The 22,264-nt window shown below is 35.6% G+C and overlaps 1 protein-coding gene across 1 annotated transcript in view; it reads left to right on the forward strand.

The window, feature by feature from the left end:
- The window catches only part of LOC110096891, a 33,100-nt gene that overhangs the window by 9,965 nt on the left and 871 nt on the right, over window positions 1-22,264 (forward strand). Inside the window, exons 3-11 of the mRNA XM_020823033.2 lie at window positions 1,773-1,853; window positions 7,301-7,410; window positions 7,506-7,641; window positions 7,718-7,816; window positions 8,049-8,154; window positions 8,246-8,634; window positions 8,724-8,906; window positions 8,997-9,194; window positions 16,090-16,413. Of these exons, the coding sequence (XP_020678692.1) occupies window positions 1,773-1,853; window positions 7,301-7,410; window positions 7,506-7,641; window positions 7,718-7,816; window positions 8,049-8,154; window positions 8,246-8,634; window positions 8,724-8,906; window positions 8,997-9,194; window positions 16,090-16,413 (1,626 nt within the window). The remainder of the gene's footprint in view (window positions 1-1,772; window positions 1,854-7,300; window positions 7,411-7,505; window positions 7,642-7,717; window positions 7,817-8,048; window positions 8,155-8,245; window positions 8,635-8,723; window positions 8,907-8,996; window positions 9,195-16,089; window positions 16,414-22,264) is intronic.

A 22,264-nucleotide genomic window follows, 5' to 3' on the forward strand; every position in this document is an offset into this window, starting at 1 on the left:
TTTGTCTACTTCAAGCTACAAAAATTATCCGACGCAATGAAATCAGGGTTGTATTTTATTTAGAATGAGAATTGTAGAAGAAAATGAAGATACCAATAGATAGAGTGTTTCGAACTAATGACAGTGAAATCTTCTAAGCTCTCATACGTAGACTCTCCTAAATTAATTGTGAATTAGAGCATATGCATCCTTAGATCTCTGTCGAGCTTGTAAGGATGTAAAGAAAGGTTTATGACCTTCTTACAGTTTTTTTTATCTTCATAGACCATGGAATACTAAACATCATATGTCTAGACATTCAAGTATTCCATTCTATTTCTCTTAATTGTTCCAATATTTCTCTGCGAAGACAATATATCACACTTGGTTTTAATTTTACACATTGTCACTACATATATTAAATGAAGAGCGAGAGCAATTAAAAATGACCATTCAAAATTTTAAGCACATGAGTTTATATTAGTAATTAGATTTTTACAACATTTGTAAAAAAACTATAAGTTTAGATGGCCCATAGAATAAAAACAAAACAATATAATTTCCATTACTTGTTCAAGAAAGAAAGTACAAGTAGAAAAGAACAAAAAAATATCACCCGGATTGAAGGACCCCAAATAGATCTTACAGATCAACCCTTCCCAAAGTGAATCTCTTATTACAACTTAACTCTCCACATTCATTTTCTCTCCAAATACTTGCTTGCTCACTACAATGTCAGCCAACCACTCTAAAGTAGGTACTTTACTCTCCTTTATGAAAACTATTCAAAATTCCAGCACTCCCCCAAAAAAAAAAAAAAAACACTCCCCAAAAAAAAAAAAAACTACTTATACTTATTAAAAAATGGCTCAGGCGGCGTGGCACTCGACAAGGTGGTGTTGCGGCGTTACAATATGAACTAGCATTTCGACACTGCTAAAGGTTCTCCGCTACGGCGTTGGGCTTACAAGGCGTGATTGTTTGCTGATCCGGCTTGACGTTGCAAAAGTTGGGTGCTTCAGCACTCACGTCATTTGGAGCTACGACGCTTCTGATGTTGGTGCTCCAACGTTGAATTATTGTGCAATTTTCCCGAGAATCCGATGCTTCAATGTTGATTTATGGCGTTGCGGCGTTGTGAAGCGCTGGACACTAACCTTTGTTCCGTTGGGGTGCTGAATTAAATAACATTTTTCCCAGGCTCCGATGCTGCAATGTCCTGAAATGACGCCGGGGTGTTAATGATGTTGCGACGCTGATGGTTTTGGCAATGCAGTGCTAGTTCAATACTTGGGTGAATTTTTCTCTATTTCCTGAGACATTACTGTACAATATATCAACTAAAAACAACATTCACGAGAATTTAACACTATAAAACACTGTATAATTTTCACTTAACATTAGGCATTATCTCAATCATTTTATTCTAAATCATTCTCTTAGATCATAACTCATCATTTATTTGATAATTTCTCCTAGCCTCTTGGCATAATTTTCCCTGGAGTAACAATTTTTCTGGTCACGCTGATCTTTCCTAGACGTAGGGAAGTACGTATTATATAGTTTCTGTGATTTTATGGTATAATTGATTCATAACTCTCAGCATAAATTAATGTTTGGAGCAATGCATTGAACGAGGAATCACAAGGCTTGATACTTTGGATAACCACTTTTCATGTTTACTTAATGTAGCATGTTTGGAAAGCTTGCTTTGTATTTCTGAACTTCTTCTGTTTAAACATTATTTTTGTTTCTTCCTTTTTATGCTTAAACATCTTTTATATGTTCTGAAGGAAGCATATGAAGAGTTCAAGCATGTTCTTTTGGCATTGATCTTTGATAAAGATGACCAGTCTTCTCCTGTGGCAAATGAGGTAAGGACCTTTCCCCAGCTTTATTTAAGCAACATTATAGTGACAGTAATTTATCAGACCTGTTGCGTGACCAAGCCTGTTTCTTAATTTAATTTTTTTTATTTATGTTTTTAATAGTTTCATTTTTTTTATATTCTTAATTTTCTGCGGCTTAGTATACAACTTAAAAAATGACCATGCATTTTGACAAAATTGGTACTAAGTAATAGTACAATTATATTGTCTAAGGCATTAGCCGTCAAAAGAGTCTTGTTAACGTGGTACAGACAAACAAAAACAGAATATCAAAAAAAAACCCACCCACACAGGCGCGCTCATGCACATGCACAACTAACGCAAACTTCTATTGAATCTTTGTCACATTAATGAAGCTGCATGTTATTTACGTTACTTTAGAAGATGATATCATTTTGCTAAATAATTTATTTTGAATGCATAATAAGAATTTTTAGATGAAAATGCTGCATTTTAATTTTTTTAAGTTAGCTGCTAGTTTTTATTAATTGACTTGCTTTTCTAGAAAAAAAATTCACTTATGCCTCATAACTTAACCGTTCAATTGAGAATTTAATGAATAGAATTTATGAATAAAGGATAAAAATTATTTTATTATGGCGAAGAAATTATGAACGATTGCCGGTTGCTTTTTTAGAGGTTAAATAATGAAGTATTGTTTATTGGATTTCATGTATACATGATGAAGTAATCGATTACTTCGGAAGAATTTTATTTTGCTTTACTAGAGGACACTCACTTTTAAACATTGCCAACAGAAACTGTGATTGATATTTGAACCTTTATTTTGTAAATTTTAGGTTGCAAACAAACCAAATTTGGCTCAGTTAAGCAAAATATTATCTTGTAATCTTTATTTGATTAGACTTGATCATGAAGCACCATCATTTTATGTTAGAATTGACCATAATTTTGGGTATAATGGATCATGTACGCTTCATTAAAAAAAATGACCGTAAGTTTGGGTCATGAAATGGATGAGATTTTTTATTTGCAAACAATGGCATGCTTGTTTAGCTATAATTATTTGAGCTAGCTAACATGCATTACATTAACTTCAAGGGACAAAGAGAGATTTGTAGGGAACCCACCACCTCTAATTGAGCAGATGTGAAATATTTTCCTCTGGCATAAAATTATCTGTTAGATGAACTTAATGCTTTGAAATGACGAACAGGATATGTAGTTGAATAAATGAATAAATTTGATGAGCAGTCCATTCATTTTAAAATTGCGGTAGATTTAAAAAAAAATAAAATTTCAAGGATTTATGCAGCTTTATGAACTGACATTCAAATTGAGATCATAACTGATGTTGTACCTATTATTGAAATTGTAACACCCCATAGTACCCCTTAACAATACAAGGAGTATTACTAACATAGACATTTCATTAGTTGATCATACGATACTTTTGAACATTTAATAATCTTTATAAAACATCCAACAGTTCAGTTCTCATACATCTCATTCCACGGAAGCAACTAATAACTTTAAATTTTAACATAAGATACTTACAGATCCACTACAAAAATCTGAAGTAACATTTCATTAAAATGTTCACTTACTTTAAATTTAGTTTTACAAACAGATTTAAAATTAACATGAAACATTTAAGTACTTACAATTAGTCGTCTTTGACCTTTTTTTTTCTTTTTCCTGTAATAACAGTCAGCAATAAAACAGTGGTGAGCTATGTGGCTTAATAAGTTAGCAACTTTAAATAACATTTAAATTGCATGATAAAAAAATTTCAGAACTTTAAAAACATAAATAAAATTTAAACTACTTGAGAAAACTTCATAAAATCTCATTTGACATTAACATTTATTTTCTCTTAAATCCACACTGAATATCAATTTTACTCATTAAAAGATTTGACTATTCTTTCATAAACATATTCAATGGAGCCATGATAAACTTGACATTATTGCCATTGAATTACATAGAGGTCTCTTTTGCCTCTTTAGGGATCCCTTTTGCTCCACATGCTATACATGTCTCATTTCTTTGGGGTCCCTTTTACCCCACTTGCAACATTTTTGTCCCGACTACACTTGTAAGTCATATATCATATATAACCAAACTTTACTTTAAATTGATATTCAATACACTTTATATTTTCATATTTCATGCTTTTCACATGCTTCCATAATCATTCATATTATCATTTGTATATCATGAATATGCATATAATAAGTAATGAAAAGGGCATTTTTCCAAAACATTATCAATAAGGAAAACATTTAAATAAACATAATAAACCTTGATTTAAACTCACATAATTAATTTATGTAAGTGGTTAATCATACTTGGAAACTTATAGGTATATTCATTTTCTAGACATTTCACAAAAGGTTGATCAACATGCATAATATCGAATCATCTACTTTCATGACTATTTTTCCAAAGTGTCATTATAATCAGTTTACATGTCTAATGATAATATATGCTTCTTAAAAAAAAAACATTTGCATTACTTATCTCCTTGAAGATTCGTCTTTTCAACTCCACCTCGCATGTTGCTTCATTTGAAAGTAACCTATGTTGCACCGATACAGATACGACGACACGGGTACAACACGATACGGATACAGGACACGTCAATTCTTAAAAATACAGGATACGGGTACGGTGCGAACAAGGCATTATAATTTATAAATCATACATAAAAATTAAGAAATTAATCAAAGCATAATATTTGAAATACAAAAAAATAACAACATCATCATTTGTAGCCTTCTAGCTTATAAATTATAATATCAAAATATAAGTAAGTATTAAATGTCTAGTAGAACAACAAAAGCATAAACATAAATTATCTAGCTCATGAAGTTTCAACTATTCAATAGAATGAATGATATGATTAGCTTCTTCAGTGGGTTGTCTTTAAACTTATATATCATCTTCAATAAAAGTTATAGCTTCTAATTCAGGCTCATCAAGTGAAAGATTAGTAGTTTCTAATATTCTCATATCATCAAGAGACTCAAATCCATCTCGGAAATGAGAGAATCTTGCTCGTAGCAGCGGAAGTAAATACAACACGTCTTTTTTTTTTTTCGAATTTCTTTTTGTTTTTCAACAGACACGCGTATCAGATACGGGTCCTTTTGAAATTAAATAGTATTTTAATTGGATACGGCTTTAGCGTATCCGACACGTATCGGTGGCGTATCGGAGGCGTATCCGTGTATCGGTGTGTCAGATACAGCACGCCTTCATAAATAGGTGTATCGGTGCAACATAGAAAGTAACCTACACAATTTTAGTTCTCTCTAGTTTCCATAAATTATAATTTAAATAACTTTGTATAACATTCATTTATACTAACATTATAATTTACCTCGCAACCTCCCCTTTGCATAGATCCAAAGAATCCTCCTTTAAATTTTCTCTCTAAATTTTTCTTCACTGATTCCTCAATTTATTTGCGCACTTATCTCAAACTACAATTCATTACCTGAATCTGATTAAATTCAAATCTTACTATAGGTTTTTAAATAACTATGTTGTTAATACATGGACTATTGCTGTAATCTCCTGAAATGAAAACCAATCTTCCCTCACAGAACTTCCCCACTGCACTAAGCCGATTATAGTGAAGATCACTGTGCCGATATTCTTCTACAGGGACTTTTCTGTACCGAATCTGTCTAGTGTTAAAAAAAAAAAAACTCAGTGCCGAAATCTTCTTTGTTCCGCCCTCCGCACAGCATAACGCCGGTCCTTCTACAATCCCATCCAACACCGAACTGCTACAAGGTTCTCTGTAGCAGAAATCAACAAAGAAGCACTGTGCCGATTCCCTTATTGCCTGTACTATACCAAATACCCTACCCACAGCACTGTACTCCTGTTTGCATCTGTTGGCATTACAACTGTTGATTTTATCCTTTTGTTTGGTTGCATACGTGTGATGAGGGAAAGTAAGGCCCACCACTTAACTGTCATACTACACATCCTTTGAAAGCATCATTTCAGAATTATAATTATCTATTCTAAATTAAATCGGTTAGTTAAGATAAGTATTAATACTTATCCTATTTATTAAACAATAACATAACAGTTTATAAAATTTTAACATAAAAGTTAACATTAATGTCAAATACATTTTTTTTTTTAAATAATTAAATATATTTTTTTTTTTGAATACTGAATTTTGGGTCTTACAGAAATGACTTTTAACTTGATCTACATCTCGAGTATTACACAATAATTCCTACAGCTGGGAGGATATTTTTACGAGCTGACAAGAGCTCGTTCCCAATAACTGATCAATGGATGCTTTTTATTTTAGGAAGTAAATACTCACACTAATTGATCAATGAGGACCGTACACCAAGAAGAGAATCCTAATAACTACAGGATTTTGTCAACATCAATAGGTAAGATTAGAAACATGACAAGGAAGCTCATAAGCATTATGTCATACATTAGCTTGATCAGGATATTACTAGTTGAATAAACCTTGGATTGCCATCCTTTAACTTCAGGCAGTATCACAACTAAACCTAAATTTTAGGTTGGGAAAACAACGCCTAAGTTACAAGTTAGGACTGGAAAGAAAGCATGCGAACTCTTTTTTATTAGTGGGGTTGCATGAATGTTCACGGCTAAGTCAGCTTTAGGGTGCATGAAATTTACATCATAATTTCATATTTGAGCTTACAAGATTGCCTTGCAGAGAAAAATTTTTAATCTATTGCCCACTGATGTCTTGTGCCTGTGCAACTAAATTTGCTTATCACATTTTTTGTGTTGTTTTTTTCCCTTAGATGTTGCAACGTATTAGGTCATCCATTTTTTGCATATTTAAATGCTAAAGAATTTAGCAAATGCAATGCTTACACAATGTGAAAATGATATCTTAAAGCTTGTCGAACTTAAGATACTTCAACCCACTCTACCTAGGATTTTAGGATTCGTAAAGAACAACAATATCTCTATATTTTGTAAGTTGGCAAGCATGGGAAAGATAGGTTGAAAGAAAGGTAGTCTGCATTTAGTGACCTTGGACTTCAAATAGAGTGGTGTTAGTTCTATGGGCTTCTGATAAAAAACAATAAGACCACAGCATAAATCTTATTATGTCCTGCTAAAGTTTCCAACTGTTGAGGTTTTATAGAACTGATAAATGCTCGTCTTACTTGGTTATTTTTCATTAAAGTGAGTCTCTTTTTATGTTATACGATGGAGGAATGCGTGTGTTCATTCTGATGTTTTTGTAGTAGTGTTGTTTGGCAATGGTAGTAGAGGGTTGGCTTTGGTCGGACCCCTTAATAGCGTCTAAGAATTTTCATGTGTTCGATCATCATACAAGTTTAGGCTTGTGCTTGATCTTCTTAGAGCATAAATAACACTTCCATATGTTTATCTCTGAATAGTTGACTCTTATGTTTAAGTTGGTTTTATTGTATTAAATGTTCCAGTGGTCGGAAAGGAGAAGATTTGATCTTGCTGGATTTTTGTCATCCATACTAAGGGTTCAATTACAGGCTTATGATCCAATTTTTTTGTTGACATTGAGATACCTTATATGGTAATTATTTACTCATACTTTTTGGATTTGATGGGAAATTCTTTTTGGCTTTAAGTAATTTCAAGTACTAATTACTTATGCCCTACAAAATGCAGCATCCATAAAGTATTTTGTCGTGACCGAGGCATTTCATCTCCTATCACAGATCTTACTGAGAGGTTGCTCTTTGAGGAGCGTGATCCCCCTGCAATTCCTCGGGAGAGTTTGCTTGAAGCACCTCCATTTGATGAGGTAGAATTTCTACTATTTTCTTACAATTTCAGGGTTGCTTCGTGGTGTTCAGGTCTTTTAACGGGTGAAAATTCAGGTTGATATACAAGCCCTAGTACATGCTGTGGAATTAACAAGACAGGGTGCCGTTGATAGCCTGAGATTTGCCAAGGGGGATCTATTTCAGGCATTTCAGGTTGTTATTAGGTTCATGTGCTTGTGATTGTCTTAATTATCTGGTCATGTTCAGTGTTCTTATAGAGATGTAAACATCATTTACAGCAGCATTCATTTTTTTGCTTGAATACAGTAGTATGTATTTGCCCAAACAATATATTTTTTTCATGGAGAACAGGCGTGCTATCTATGAAAAAAAAAAAAAAATTTCTAAGCAACTAACCTGCAAACTGTTTGTTATGCCATTACAGAATGAGTTGTGTCGGACAACACTTGACTTTTCAGTACTTGATGAGCTGGTTCACGAGTACTGTATATACAGAGGAATTGCAGCTTCTGCCACCATGTCTTCATCAGGTAAATATTCCTAAAGGTTTTCATAGGATCATCACGTCCTTGTATGGTTGATCACTCACCTTTGTAAAACGGCATCCCAAATTTTGTGCAGCTGATCCTGCAAGTACTTCTTCCAGGGATTGTATATCTCCTATATCTGATGGTGAAGCCTCGATTAATAATGTTGGTTCAGATGGGGTTCACGAAATTAATATAGACCATGCAAGCATACGAGAGAATGGCTCTGATATGCATTGTTCATCAGAAAGGACAACCAACTATGAAGATTGCAGCACCAGTACTGCAAGCCATCTGCAGAGCTGCTCTAGAAGGCTAAGAAGAAGTAGATATGATGCATCTTGGGAACGAAGGAGAAAGAGATGGAGAGGGAGGGTTGATCCTCTGGAACTTAGTTCTGATATTTCTATCACTGACAAAAGCAATCAAAATGCCACGCCTTCAGCTCTTGATGCCTCTGGACATAAATGCAAGGAAGAGAAAGTAGGTGTAAAAATGAACTAAAAAATTTCCTTTGTGTACGTATTTAGAGTTGATTTTGATTCATTCTTTTCAATTCATTTGATTTAAAGGTCTTCAGGAATCTTTCTTCCTTTCACAATTCCAGTATCATCGTTGTCCGCAAGTGTGAAATTGTATTGGAGATGAAGGAGCTTGCCAGTAAGGGAATGGTTGCAGAATTAGTTGAGGAAGTGAATGCCATGGATCCTGAGTTTTTCACTCTTAATCCTATGTTGTTATTCCAGTTGAAGCAGGTTGGATTTCTTTTTGGTTGAGATAACCAGTTACATTGTGACCAGCTGTAAAGAGTCTGATAGGGGTTTTGATTTGTATTCTGATTACAGGTTGAATTTTTTGAACTTGTAAATAACGGTAATATTCAACTAGCTCTCAAGGTTGCTTGCACTCATTTGGGTCCCCTTGCCTTAAGCAATCAAGATTTGGTGAAGCCCTTGAAAGAGACATTGTTGATTCTGTTGAAACCTAATGAAGATGCACTTAGAAAAGGAATCCCTTTGTCCGCACTTGCAAATAATCTCCAGGTAAATGTCGAATAACATGCATTTTGCTTGGTTCCCTGCATAATCTTATGTCTTTTTATTTCTTGTCCTGTTTGACATTTGAACTGACTCATGGAATAGTAACATTGAGAAAGATGCTGGAAAAGCATCTCTATCTTTTGCTCTCTTTCCATCTCTCTTGTAAGTGTGTTGTTGTCTATTTCTTAGGTTTGTGTTTCATTTTGAAACCATTTTCTTTGCTGTAGTCCTTGGCAGAAAGTCTCCCTCTCTCTTTTTATGTTTATGCACATTTGTATGTATCTGTTTCTTAGGTGGGCTTTGAACTCACAGAGCATGCATAACTCTTAGGGTATTTCAGAAATTGATTTTATTTTTATTTTTTGTTATTAGGCTTACCCTAGTTCAGATGGAGAGGTAAGTGGAAGCAAGGACCCAGTGTAGCTTCCCTTTAGCAGGTTTCAAGCGAGACTACATCGTATGGTTAGAGAAGGTGGGAGAGAAGTCATGAAGCTTCCTCCCTTGGGCATTGCATGAACGAGACTATCACGCAGCTTCTACGTGCTCGTCGAAGCTTCCTCGAGCAAAAGAGACAAAGAGGAGAATATGAAGATTCCCCCTTAATAGTGACCCAATGACGAATATGGTGAATTTATCCGCGCTTAGTTGCACAAGATTCACAATTTAATATCATCCCCACCCTATCCGGTCGACCTTTTCTCCAACCTTTACCACCTTTAGGCTTCGTTTGGGATGGCTTTCTTACTGTTTTCTAAAGCAATTTTTTGATATAATTTTTTTTTGAACTAGAATTTTTAACACTAGAAAGTTTATTTAGAAAGCAGTAAAAAAACTATCCCAAATGAAGCCTTAGTCAATTCAATTTGTAGATCTCGTGCAATTTAGCACGAGAGATTTCATTCTCTTTCATCGTCCCAAAGCTTTTCCAACTTCATTATTCCCAACCCCACCACCCAATCCCCAACCTAGATCAATGTTAACCCCATGTCGCACATCGCCAATCAAGATCTCGTTGATCTTGTTTATTTGTACCGTATAGCTTTGCCTTCATTTGAGTGTTCCGAAAGTCAAATCGACATGCTCCACTCATCTTCTTAAGAATTTGTTTGGGGGTGGGGATATTGTTGCTTTTTCTAAATGTAGTTGAACTTTTTTGTGGAAAGTATTTTTTAAGTTATTATAAATACTATAAATGTTTTTTTTTTCAAGAAAAAGTAGGGCATTAGATATCTTACAACTATCAAACTTTAGCGTATTTGTTTTTAAAAGCAGCTTCTTACCTTAGAAATTCTGAAATCTTCAAAGTGGTATGAAAATAATACCCAAACAAAAGTGTGCTGATGATGTGAAAAACAAAACAGTGAAAATGCTGCCCGAATAGGCCCTAAAGCTTAAAAAAATGTGGCATGCACATTGTCTCCTTTTTTTTCCTCCCAAGATCACCTCACTGAAGCAAACTTGCTTTGCCCCGGTAATGACGATATTGTTTGTCCTTCCGTTGACCAAGATCCATACTCACTTGTTTCGCTTCATTGTGTCGGAGAGGTGGAGGTCGGACAAGGCGGAGGTGACGGGCTCGGGAAGGAGACCTTGGTCGGTTCGCAGAGAAAGAAGGAAGGAGGCGGGGTTTCGGCCTGGTGGAGTTCGGTCGTGGGAGAGGAGTTCGGGAGCAGAGAGGGATCGGGGGCTTGGAGTTCGGCAGAGACAGTGGAGAAGCAGAGAGCGGAGAGAGTGTCGTGGGAGCGCGAATGCTTCTCTTGGTCGGGTATTTAACAACGGGAGCTGGAGTGAGATCGAGATCTCTGCAGACGTGCGATAGGACCATTCGGCGCCGATTGCAGGATATGGGGCACTGTAGCAACGACGGGATCTCAACTGGACTTGCGGCATGGGCAACGACAGGTAATCATTTTAGGCATTCTTTTATTTTGTTTTCTTTTATCTTGATGCAGACAGATTTGGAGTCATCCTTCGTGGTTGAAGATTTGGAGCATACGAATATTCGATAGTTATTCGAGACTCATCCTTACACTGGAACTTTGATTCTCCAGTCATTTGGGAGAATTTTGTAGACTACAATCACTTGAACTTGTTGAGTCAAATTTGCCTTCGGGCTTCCTACAGTCCTTACTGACGGGTTGACGAAGTGGGGGTTCCGCTACTACGGCCTTTCTTGTGGCTTGTTGAGTAGACGGAGCTGCCAGTGATCCGACCATATTTGGGCGTGTTGGATCTGACCTTTTACACCCATTCGAACCTTAAGCTTTAGGCTGTCGAAAGACTTCAAGCTTCTTCAGCTCAATTTTGTAGGAGTGTGTAGCCACAAAAGTCTCTTTTTTGACCTTTGAGTCTTGGTTTGTTGGAAAAGGTGTTGTCTCAATCTTTTGAGAGATCACCTGCATATACTTTGAAAAACAAATATTTGTATTCTTTTAGCATAAAAGAATATTTAAATTGATAATTTTAAATATTTATTCGGGGATCTCGACATGTAGCGCGATGTCGATCCGAATAAATAATATCTCAACATTTGACTTGCACAAAGAGCGAATTCGGGCTATAATTACAGCCTAAATCAACATTGGAAGAGAGTCTGATGAGCAATTTAGAAACGGTTGTGGAATATATTTAGTTTTTGCTATTACCTCATGATCAGTCAAGAATAATTGGAATAAACATCTTTGTTTCGATGGGATAATTAACATGAATGGATTTTCAAAGTTGATTTTTTTTTCTTATGATTGTTTGTGCTAGAAAAGATAAAAAATAAGAAGATTTGTTATAAAAATTGATTTAGATGTAAAAATTCTGATAATTGGAAAAGATATAAAGAGGCTCGTAAGGAATTTAAGAAAGCAATTTACGATGCAAATAGCTTAGCTTTTAATGATTTATATAATATATTAGATACAAAGGGAGAAATATATATGTATAAGTTAGCCAAACAAAGAAATAGTAGTAAAGATTTAGTTCAGGTGATGTGTATTAAGGATGAAGATAAAAAAGTACTTTTCTTAGAAGATGATATTCAACAAAGGTGGATGAGGTATTTTGCTAAACTTTTTAATGAAGAATGTGAAAATACGATTGACTTTAGTGACTATATCACCATAAATGAAAATAAATATTTTTGTTTTTATCGGCGTATAAGTAAAACCGAAGTTATAAGAGACTTTAAAGAAAATGAAGTGTGGAAAAGCTGTTGAACCTGATGATATTCTAATAGAGATGTGGAAATGCTTAGGAGGAAGGAATGTTTTGGCTTACTAAACTTTTTAATACTGTTTTGAAGACTAAAAAGATGACAGATCAGTGGAGAATGAGTGTGTTAATTCCTGTTTTTAAGAATAAATGCGATTTACATGAGTGTGCAAATTATAGAGGAATTAAGTTAATGTGCCATTCTTTAAAATTATGGAGTTATGGAGCGTAGGTTGCGGCATGATACTAATGTTTCTCAAAATCAATTTGGATTCATGCTGGGTAGGTCTACTATGGAAGCCATACAATTATTGAGAGGTTTGATGGATAAATATAGAGAGAATAAGGAGGTCTACATATGATGTTTATTTATTTAGAGAAAGCATATGATAAGGTTCCAAGAGAAGTGCTATGTTTCGTTGGCCATTAAAAGAGAAGCATAATACTAAGTTAAGTGTTGCAGAGATGAGGATGCTTAGGTGGATGAGTGGCTTGATCCTTAGAGATAAGATATGAAATGAGCATATACGTGAAAAAGTTGGAGTAGCTCCAGTGGAAGATAAGATTAGAGAGAGTCGTCTTAGATGGTTTGTTCACATTAAATGGAGGCTTTCCGATGACCCGGTTAGGAAAGTTGAGGTATTAGATTTGACTTATGTTAAGAAAGGTAGAGGTAGACCTAAAAAGACTTGGTTAGAAAGTAATAGAAATGAACTTTCTTTATTATATTTAAATGAGAATTTGACTTTTAACCGGACACAATAGCCAAAAAGGATTCATGTAGCCGACCCCACGTAGCGGGACAAAGGCTTGATGTTGTATTGTTTATTGGATGAGTATTATTTAATAATTCCTTTGATGCATATGGATAGTCAGGCATTGTATTACCATCGCTAGATATATTTAAGCAACCAGTTGAGTTCCTAGAGTTCTTTCTAGCAGAATATTCTACAACGTTTTGGCCATTCTCTAGAGATAATTGAACCAGCACTTGGAGATATACCTTTATATAATGCAGATCACAGCATTGCCAGTTTATTTGCTGATGAGATATAGAAGTGTTGGTTGCAGAAATGATTTTGGCAACCCAGCTTGTGTACAAGGCTAATCAATTTGAATTGAAAGGCTATCAACTTCACGATCATCAAGGGATACTCTTGAGGAGTTCCTCAAATGTCTATTGCAAGTTCATTGTTGATCAAGTTCACAAGAAGGATTTGCTTAAGAATGTGGTTAAATGAATAGCCGCTGCCTCCATTGGATTGACTAGTGTAGTTGGATCTTCAGGGGAAGGACCTTGTGGGAGGGGGAGTAATGTTGTGAATACACATGTAATTAGTTAATAATTAATAGTGGAATAATTAATGAGAGTTAATTAGCTTAAGATAGCCTTGCAAGTCTATAAATAACCTCATTTAGAATGGGTAAAATATGAGATGAATGAAAAACTTTTTCTTTTCCTTATTTTTGGTGTGTTGAAGAGCTTTGAAATGTTTATTTCGGATCTTGGATCTTAACAGAGCATCCTAATTTTCTTTTACTTATATGATTAATTTACATTTCTATACTTTGTACTGCATTTTTATTTTCATATAAGTTATTATTTGATTTAGGCATTGCCGTTTTCTTTTTAAGTGTTTGCGATGAAGCTTAGCAAGATGTGTTTTGGGTAGCTAAGAGTAGTTGCTTTTCTTTAAACGGAATTGCTAATGTATTTTTACTGATTCAGATGATTAGTGTTGTGAATCATGATAATGACGTATTGACGTACTTATTTGTTCTGCTTATTGCTCTTTTTTTGTTAGTACAGAAAGTTGAATCCTTAATTCACTTGATAATCAGACTATTAAAAAATATCATTCTGAATTAAATTTGTAAATATGAAAATCGGATTTACAAACCCATATTTTGCACGGGTGTGGGCGGCAATTTTTTTAAAATCATGTTTTCATTACCAACATCTTGATTTTCTGTAAATTTTGTGATTAATTTGCATATATATATTTTTGTACTGCTTTTTTTTTTCAAGTTTGTTTTTTTAATTGGTGCATTAAAAATTTTCATTTAATTCACAATGAAGCTTAGTAGGATGTGTTTTAGGCTACTTAGAGTAGTTGTTTTCTAAACAGAATTTCAGAGCTTATTTACTGGTTTTAATGTTTTCAGAATTCAAATCATGATAAAGGCAATTTTTTTTTTCTGTTGATATCTTCTCTTTTCTTGAACATATAAATGCTTGGTATATATAATCTTAGCTTTTTTTCACCTGATAACCAGATTCCTGCTCATTAAAACTTGCTTTGCTGTAGTGAATTGGCAAACATGGAAATCTGGCTAGGCAACCCATGTTTGCATTGGTGTCAGCAACACTTTTCTCTGTGTTTTTTGTTCAAGCTTGATTTATTTATAAACATCTTGGTTTTCTGTAAATTTTATGATTAATTTACATTCTTGTTATTTTTTACTGCATTGTTTATTTTCATTTAATTGGTTTTTTAATAGGTGCATCAACAATTTCTTAAATTTTCTGTGAAATGCAACATTATCTATGAGTAATATTAGAAACTTGCTAACAAGTATAATAAAATAAATAGAACAAAGTTGAACGAGGAAGAAATCCTAGAGTGAGAAGCTCTTGGATTTTATTAAACTGTAGAAAGTAAAAATGACTTAGTGTCTCAGGCCTCCCTTGGGCCCCTTATTTATAGGTTTAAGCTAGATTTAGTACTAAAAAAAACTATTTTTAAGCTTTACCTGTTGTTTCGTGTAAAAATACATGAGACGTGTAGTTAAAAAACATAAAATTGATAGTTGACTGAAGTTGGTAATGAATGAAGTCACCAAATTATTTAAATGGATGTGGTGGCAAGTTGATGAGTTCGTGATAGTTTTGGCAAGGTCAATGTAGCTTTGGTGGCTTTAAGCGGGCTTTGGTGAATTCATGTGGCTGAGGCGAATTCATATTGAAGCTAGTGAGTTCACAATAAAGTTGGTGAGCTTACCATGATCATGATGAGTTCACGATGGAGTTTGGGTAGTTTTTTTGTATCCGTTCTTCTTATTCAACCTATTTGCATTGAATTGGGTCAACTTGATTTGAGATATTTTGGGTGGACATGCTCATCATTATTTTTAGTCTTTAGTCTATATTTTCTTTTCTTATGTTATGGCACATGTTAAATGATGAATTTAGAGAAAATGATCAAAATAATCCCTCAACTCTTAAAGTTTGAAATGAAAATTATAATTATTAATATTTTTTTATAAAAGAAATATTTAATATTTTTTTAAATTACTATCACTTGAAAATTATATTTGATAAATAATTCAATTAAAAAATGACTAAAGTATCTCTTGATGTAACACAATTTACTCTAAAATTTAATGTTAGGACTAAAAAGACCCCTTTTAAAGGAGTTGAGAATTTGTCCCTCAAAAGAGTTGGGGACTATTTTGGTCCCTCACAAAGAGTTGATGGAGCATTTTGATCATTTTCTTGAGGAATTTAATTATTTGATTATATACATTTTCATAGATATGTCCATTCCTTTTGTTTTATTTTCTTCTTTTTGGAACTTATGTCTACCTACTTTGGAAGCATTAAAGTTGTGATTTCCTGGTCTTTATATCACATTAAGAACCATAAATGCCTGGTTCATTTACTTTTTCTAAATCTTTTTAATTTGCCATTTACTAGGTTGCTATGGGTAGGAGGCTTGGTATCGAAGAACCTCAACTTATGAAGATAATGCGAGCAACGCTTCACACACACAATGAGTGGTTTAAGCTGCAGATGGGAAAGGATAGATTCGAAGAGTTCCTTAAAATAGACCGTCTTAAAGAAGTCAATGCGCACTTTAAAGGTGATATTATGACTGAGGTACATGCGGATATTTCAGTCCGTGGTTTTTCCCAGAGCACCTCCAGTTCAAGTAACAAGCTGTCAGAGGATAACAACAGTCCATCGCAAGCCTCCTCAAATGAAAGCCTGTATGATGAAAATGCAATAATTAAAATTATGGTAAGCCATGCACTAACTGATTTATATATACTTCATTGGATAACAATGGAAACGAGTTCTTTTCGCTTTGCAGTCCCATAAAGTATGTCTTGTGCTGCATTTGTGCATACCGCATTGTTGAGTTGTGATAGGAAATACTTGAGTTCACAAGTAACCCTAAGGGTAATACTTGAGTTCGCAAGCAAACCTGTCACCAATTGGTGAAAAACAATGAGAATAATGCGAAATCTGGGTGAAACAGCCCAAAACGATATATTGCAGTAGGAAAATCAAAGCCAAACAATAATGAAAACAAGATACAAGAGCTCCTCAATTCGAGAGGAGGATCGTCTCTCCCAAATCTCTAGACAAGGAGTCTAGAGCCCAAGTCACCAAGGAACCCTAATTGAGAACAAATCAAAACCAAATCCCTCCCTAAACATCTCATGCTCTTAATACAAAAACTTTCCTAATCTAATTTCCCTCCCAAGCCCTAGCCGCCCCCTCCTTTTAAATTTGAATTCAATTAGACTAGTGGGGCCCACAATGTGGGCGGGCAATAGCAAGGGATGCAGACAGGTTTCGTCTCCTATAAACCTGAGCCGGTTCAGGGTGAACAGGCCTAACAAGTTTGCCCAAATCATTATTGTCTTTTTCAATTTGTAGTTGTCTGCTTTGTTTAGTTGAACATCATAAATAATTTAGTTTTTTTGGGAAAACAGTCACAAGGAAAAATTAAATGGTATGTAAGCCGAAAGTAGTTTTCTAAAAAAGGTAGTTTTGGAAGCTGATGCCGTGACTGTTTGCTGCATTTCTCCTTTGGGTGGTGGTCTTGGTTATATCATAACACTAGACGCATTTGTGTTGTGTCTTGCTACGAAGTTTGCTATGGCACACACCATAGTACTCCATACACGGCATGGTTGATTATCTCTGATGTTGTCTTAACAATAAAGTTTGATAGTTAGATCAATTCACCTTTTCTTGACTTACCTGTAGAAGAAAGTAGCTTATCAGTGCCACTCTAGGTAATTAAAAGCAAGAGTATGACCAAAAAAAAAAAAAAAGACTAGCAAAAAATCAAAACTAAGCATGAATGCCTTGCTCTAGGTAATTAAAGGATGTCAGCTAGCTTAATGCTTATTTAATATTATAGAGTTCTAATTAGCTTGTAGGCATGTTATATATCATATTTTAAGTTTGTTTGACAAAAAAGATAATGCTTTGAGTATTTTATATGTTATTAAGCATATTTGAGCCAAAGGACCATTCTTGATGAAAATTGATAAATAGACAACCAAACTATCTAAACTAAGCACTAAGCTTTGAATCTTGTAGGCCAAAAATTAGATGCAACCACTAACTAAAATGTACGAACAAGGCCCATGAGGCCCTCATTGCGGCTTTCTTGAATAATTTTGTGGCAAGGGCTTGTGTTGGGAATCTAAAAACTTCTCATGAAGGAAAAATTCTGGAGTTCAGGTAATTTGAAGCTGCATCATGACTTTGGAGAAGAAAGGATCATACAATAAAGATGTTGGTAAGTATTGAATTCTAGAATAGTAAGCCTCATTTGTGATAGACAATAATGACATCTACTCATGATATTAGCGGCACGAGTCGTAGCCTTGAACTTATTTTTATTAAAAAATGTAAATTGTAGAAAGGAGGCTCAAGAAGCATGCTTTGCCAAAATTGTCAGAATATCAATCATCCCTTGGCATTTGATCCCACGGTCATGAGGAGAATCCGTGGGAGGCTCACTTGGATCACGCCAATATCCTTCTATATTTGGGTAGATGAATTAGGAAGGATTATATTGAGGCAATTATGTATCAATTAGAAGTTATTTATTTCTTTATTAAGACATCTTGTATAGATCTATAAATAGGGATAATTTTGTATAATAATTAGAAGGTATTTTTACCCTTCTCAAATTCTACGAATTCTAACATGGTATCAGAGCCAACGATCTTAATTGCCATCGAAGAATGATCTTAGATCGTCGGAAGAGGAAGAGGAAAAAAGCTCGAAGCATTCGAGGCTTGATCGCTGCCAACTCCGTGTACGCCGAAGACGGAAGCTGAGACGGAGTCGAAGCTCCGATCCAAACTTCCGATCAGACAGGAAGGACAAGTTGTAAAAAAATCGTAGCCACAAAGGAGCCGAAGAAGCGACGCTGGACCTAGAAGCCCGAAGCCTGAAGCCGAATGAAACCGGACGGGCCGAGCAAACTGTGACGAAGTCGAAGGAAGGAAGGAAGCGGCGGGGCCTTGCGGGACGGACGGGCCGAGCAAACCTCTGTGAGACGGAGCCAAAGGAAGGAAACATCAAAGCCTCTAGACGTAGGAAGGAGCCGCTCGGAGGAAGATACTAGCTTCGATGTCGGAAGGCAGGAAGAAGCCAAGAGACGAAGTCGCCCAAGAGAATCACAAGCTGAATTGATCCCGTCTGGAAGAATCGACCGCAAGAGCCGAGCTCTGCGGGCGACCAGGACGAAGCCCTTGCGGACGAAGCTTGCAAACGAAGCCCAATATGGACTCGGAGCTTGCGGAAGAAGTGGCTGAAGCAAAGCCGCACCGACGAAGCCGCACCGACGCTCAGAAGAAGAAGCTGTTCGCAGACGCTCGATTTGATCGGAAGCTCCTTCCGATTATCCTGTTCCGCTCAGATCCACAGAGACGCCCTCTCGATTATCTTAGATGGGCCGACAACAACAAGAAGTCTTAAATTAGATTTGAGACATGATTAAGACCTGATATCAGCCTTTATTGCTGAATGCTGATATAATCAAATAACCCTTTATTGCTGATACAAGCAAATCAGCCTTTATGGTTGATCAAATTAACTTTTATTGCTACCATAAATACAACCTTCATTGCTGGAAACCTGAGGGATACAAGTTCCCACAACCAGCCTTAATTGTCGGAATTTTGAGGATAGTATTTCATCATCGGCCTTCATTGCCGGCTTTCTCTGGTGGTTGATATCCTATCTATAACCAATGCAGCTCTACCTCTAAACGAGTAATTGCAAGCCGGTCTCCAGCTTGAGGGGGTGTGTCAGAATCTCAGTCATCCCTTGGCATTTGATCCCACGGTCATGATGAGAATCCGTGGGAGGCTCACCTGGATCACGCCAATATCCTTCTATATTTGGGTAGTTGAATTAGGAAGGATTATATTGAGGCAATTATGTATCAATTAGAAGTTATTTATTTCTTTATTAAGACATCTTGTATAGATCTATAAATAGGAATAATTTTGTATAATAATTTGAAGGTATTTTTACCCTTCTCAAATTCTATGAATTCTAACAAAAACTTTACCATTGTTGGTGGTGCACTTTAAGGCATCATCATGAGCCGCGTAAAAAATAAATTCATTTTAAAATAGATAATGAAAAATGTTGGTTGCTTGAACAATTGCATAAAATTCAAGATCATATGCCCTAAAGTCCAATTTAGGCCTAGACAAATTGGCATTGAAATAGGCAACAAGCCAATCAGCTTGACTCAAGATGGACCCAATGCCACGTTTGGAAGCATCACAATGCAATTCAGAAGGGCTGAGAGAAGTTCGGCAAAACCAAAACCGGCATTGAAGTGAGACATGGTTCAATGTCTTAAAATGCAAAATTGGCCTCTTTGGTCCCCTGGAATGGTGCGGATTCAAGGAAATCAATGACCAAAGCCATATTATGGCTGAAAGAAGGAATAAAACACCTGTAAAAAGGAGTCCAACCCATTAAAACTATGTATGTTAGTCATGACGCAGGCCTGAAGTTAATCTTGAAAGGCTTCAATTTTCACGGGATTGACCGAAAGACCATGCTATGACAATACTACATATTCCAAAAATTGAACACAGTTCACTAAGAAAGCACATTTGTGTAAAGTTGATCGGTGCAAAGCACTATCAAAACTTTTCGCTTGTGTTGGATATGCAAATCATGGTCAACACTATATAAAAGAATATCACAAAAGTAAATAATGACAAATTTACGTGATTCATGATTCACATAAATGTGTTTGGAGTATTCGTGATGCCGAAAGGCATAACAAACTATTTATATAAGCTTTCACGAATCTTAAAGGTTGTTTTCCATTTGTCTTCCAGACAAATTCAGATTTGATTGTAACAATTTGCTTAAAATAACCTCACGGTTGAGTCGGTTGAGCAAATCATCAAGGCGAGGAGTTGGAAAATGATATCATATAGTAATTTTGTTGATGCGCATGTACCACTCATTTTGGGGTACATGAGCAAGAAATTGATAAAATTAGTCATATATTCATGGACCGATACTGAACCTTGACATAAATTTTGGATACATTTATAAAGTTCCTGTTCATAGTTTTAAAACGATAAGAATGTGTTAACCTCAAACAGATAAAAAAAAAATGAAAATGAAATCATACCTCTGCCGCCTGGATCCCACAAATCCCGCCGAAATTTCGCCGAGGCGTTGTACAGCAGCGTCAAATCGGTCACCTCCCGGATATCTTGCGACTCGCCTCGATCAAGCCTCCCTCAGCGTCGTTAAATATCCGACCCAAACGAGGCTCTGGTTGCTGCTCTCGGCTCTCCAACTCTACACGAAATCCTTTTCCCGTTCGCTGCTTCCACGATCAGAGACTCGACTCCCGTAGCTGCTCCGACCAAATCCCGACCTCCTCTCCCACAGCAGCTGCCTCCGATCTCACTGCCCTAGTCCGACGCCGGAGCCTCCTTGCCCGACTGCTCCTCTCCAAACCGCAGAGATCCCGCCGATTCCCTAGCCTCACCCGTTTACCCCGGAACTTAGTTCGTTAAAACTCCCTCGCCGAATAAAAAGAAAAGCGAGTGGAGGCCAGGGCCGAATTTTCGGAGCCCACAGAATGCTTCCTTCATGTCGATCTTGAACGAGCCAACGAAGGACAAATTTCCTTAGGTGCCACCTATTTCACCCAGCCTCACATAAATATTCTTCAAAACTAGCAGAGGCCAATAGGCCTTTTATACTGAAGCAAAAACAAAAACACGCAATCACATAAATGACCCGTAAGAACTAATAAGCTTGTCTGGAACAACTTTGGTTGCGTCATTTATTTTCTTCCCCATGAATTAAATCTAACCAGTCGGTCCTCCCACAACTGTGATAAACTGGAAGACTATATGTTGAACTGAAGGTACTTTTACAACACTCGAGTATGTTTACACATATATCTGTTTCTTTTTCTGTAAAATTCAGTATAAATTGGGAGAATATGTTTACGCATATTTCTCTCTCTTTTTCTATAAAATTCAGTATAAATTCGGAATGTTAGGAAATTAATTTTAATCTGGAAAGACCTTCAATAGAAATAGTAACTAGATTAGCTAGTAATTAGAATATGGCAATCCTATCCTAGCAGACTATATGACTAGCATGCTATTTTCAGATGTTTGATAATGGACAGTTGACATAATTATTATCTTTCTAAATAAAGTCTTGTAACAACTGTTATGTTATCTTGAGAAGTTAACATAAAAGTTAAAGAGTGACATATATAAGAATATTACAGTGGATGCATGCTTAGGAAGGCTTATATTATATAGACTGGTGCTATCACCATTCTAAGAAATATTACCTAATGTAAATTTAGGTGATTTGGATATATATCATGGAGGCAAAATATATAGTAATGTGGTTGAATAAACTTAGGCTTCGTTTGGAACAGTTTTTTTTCCTGCTTCATAAAGCAACTTTCTAGCACAAAAAAATAATTTTTTTATACTAGAAAGTTGTTTTAAAAAGCAACAAAAAAGTCATTCCAAACGAAGCCTTAATATGAATTGATTACAAAAAAAAAATAGTTGGAGTGAAGTTATCATGATTAGAAGTTGTGCAA

Source organism: Dendrobium catenatum, unplaced genomic scaffold, assembly GCF_001605985.2.
Source record: "Dendrobium catenatum unplaced genomic scaffold, ASM160598v2 fragScaff_scaffold_53, whole genome shotgun sequence".
NCBI classification, from domain to species: domain Eukaryota; kingdom Viridiplantae; phylum Streptophyta; class Magnoliopsida; order Asparagales; family Orchidaceae; genus Dendrobium; species Dendrobium catenatum.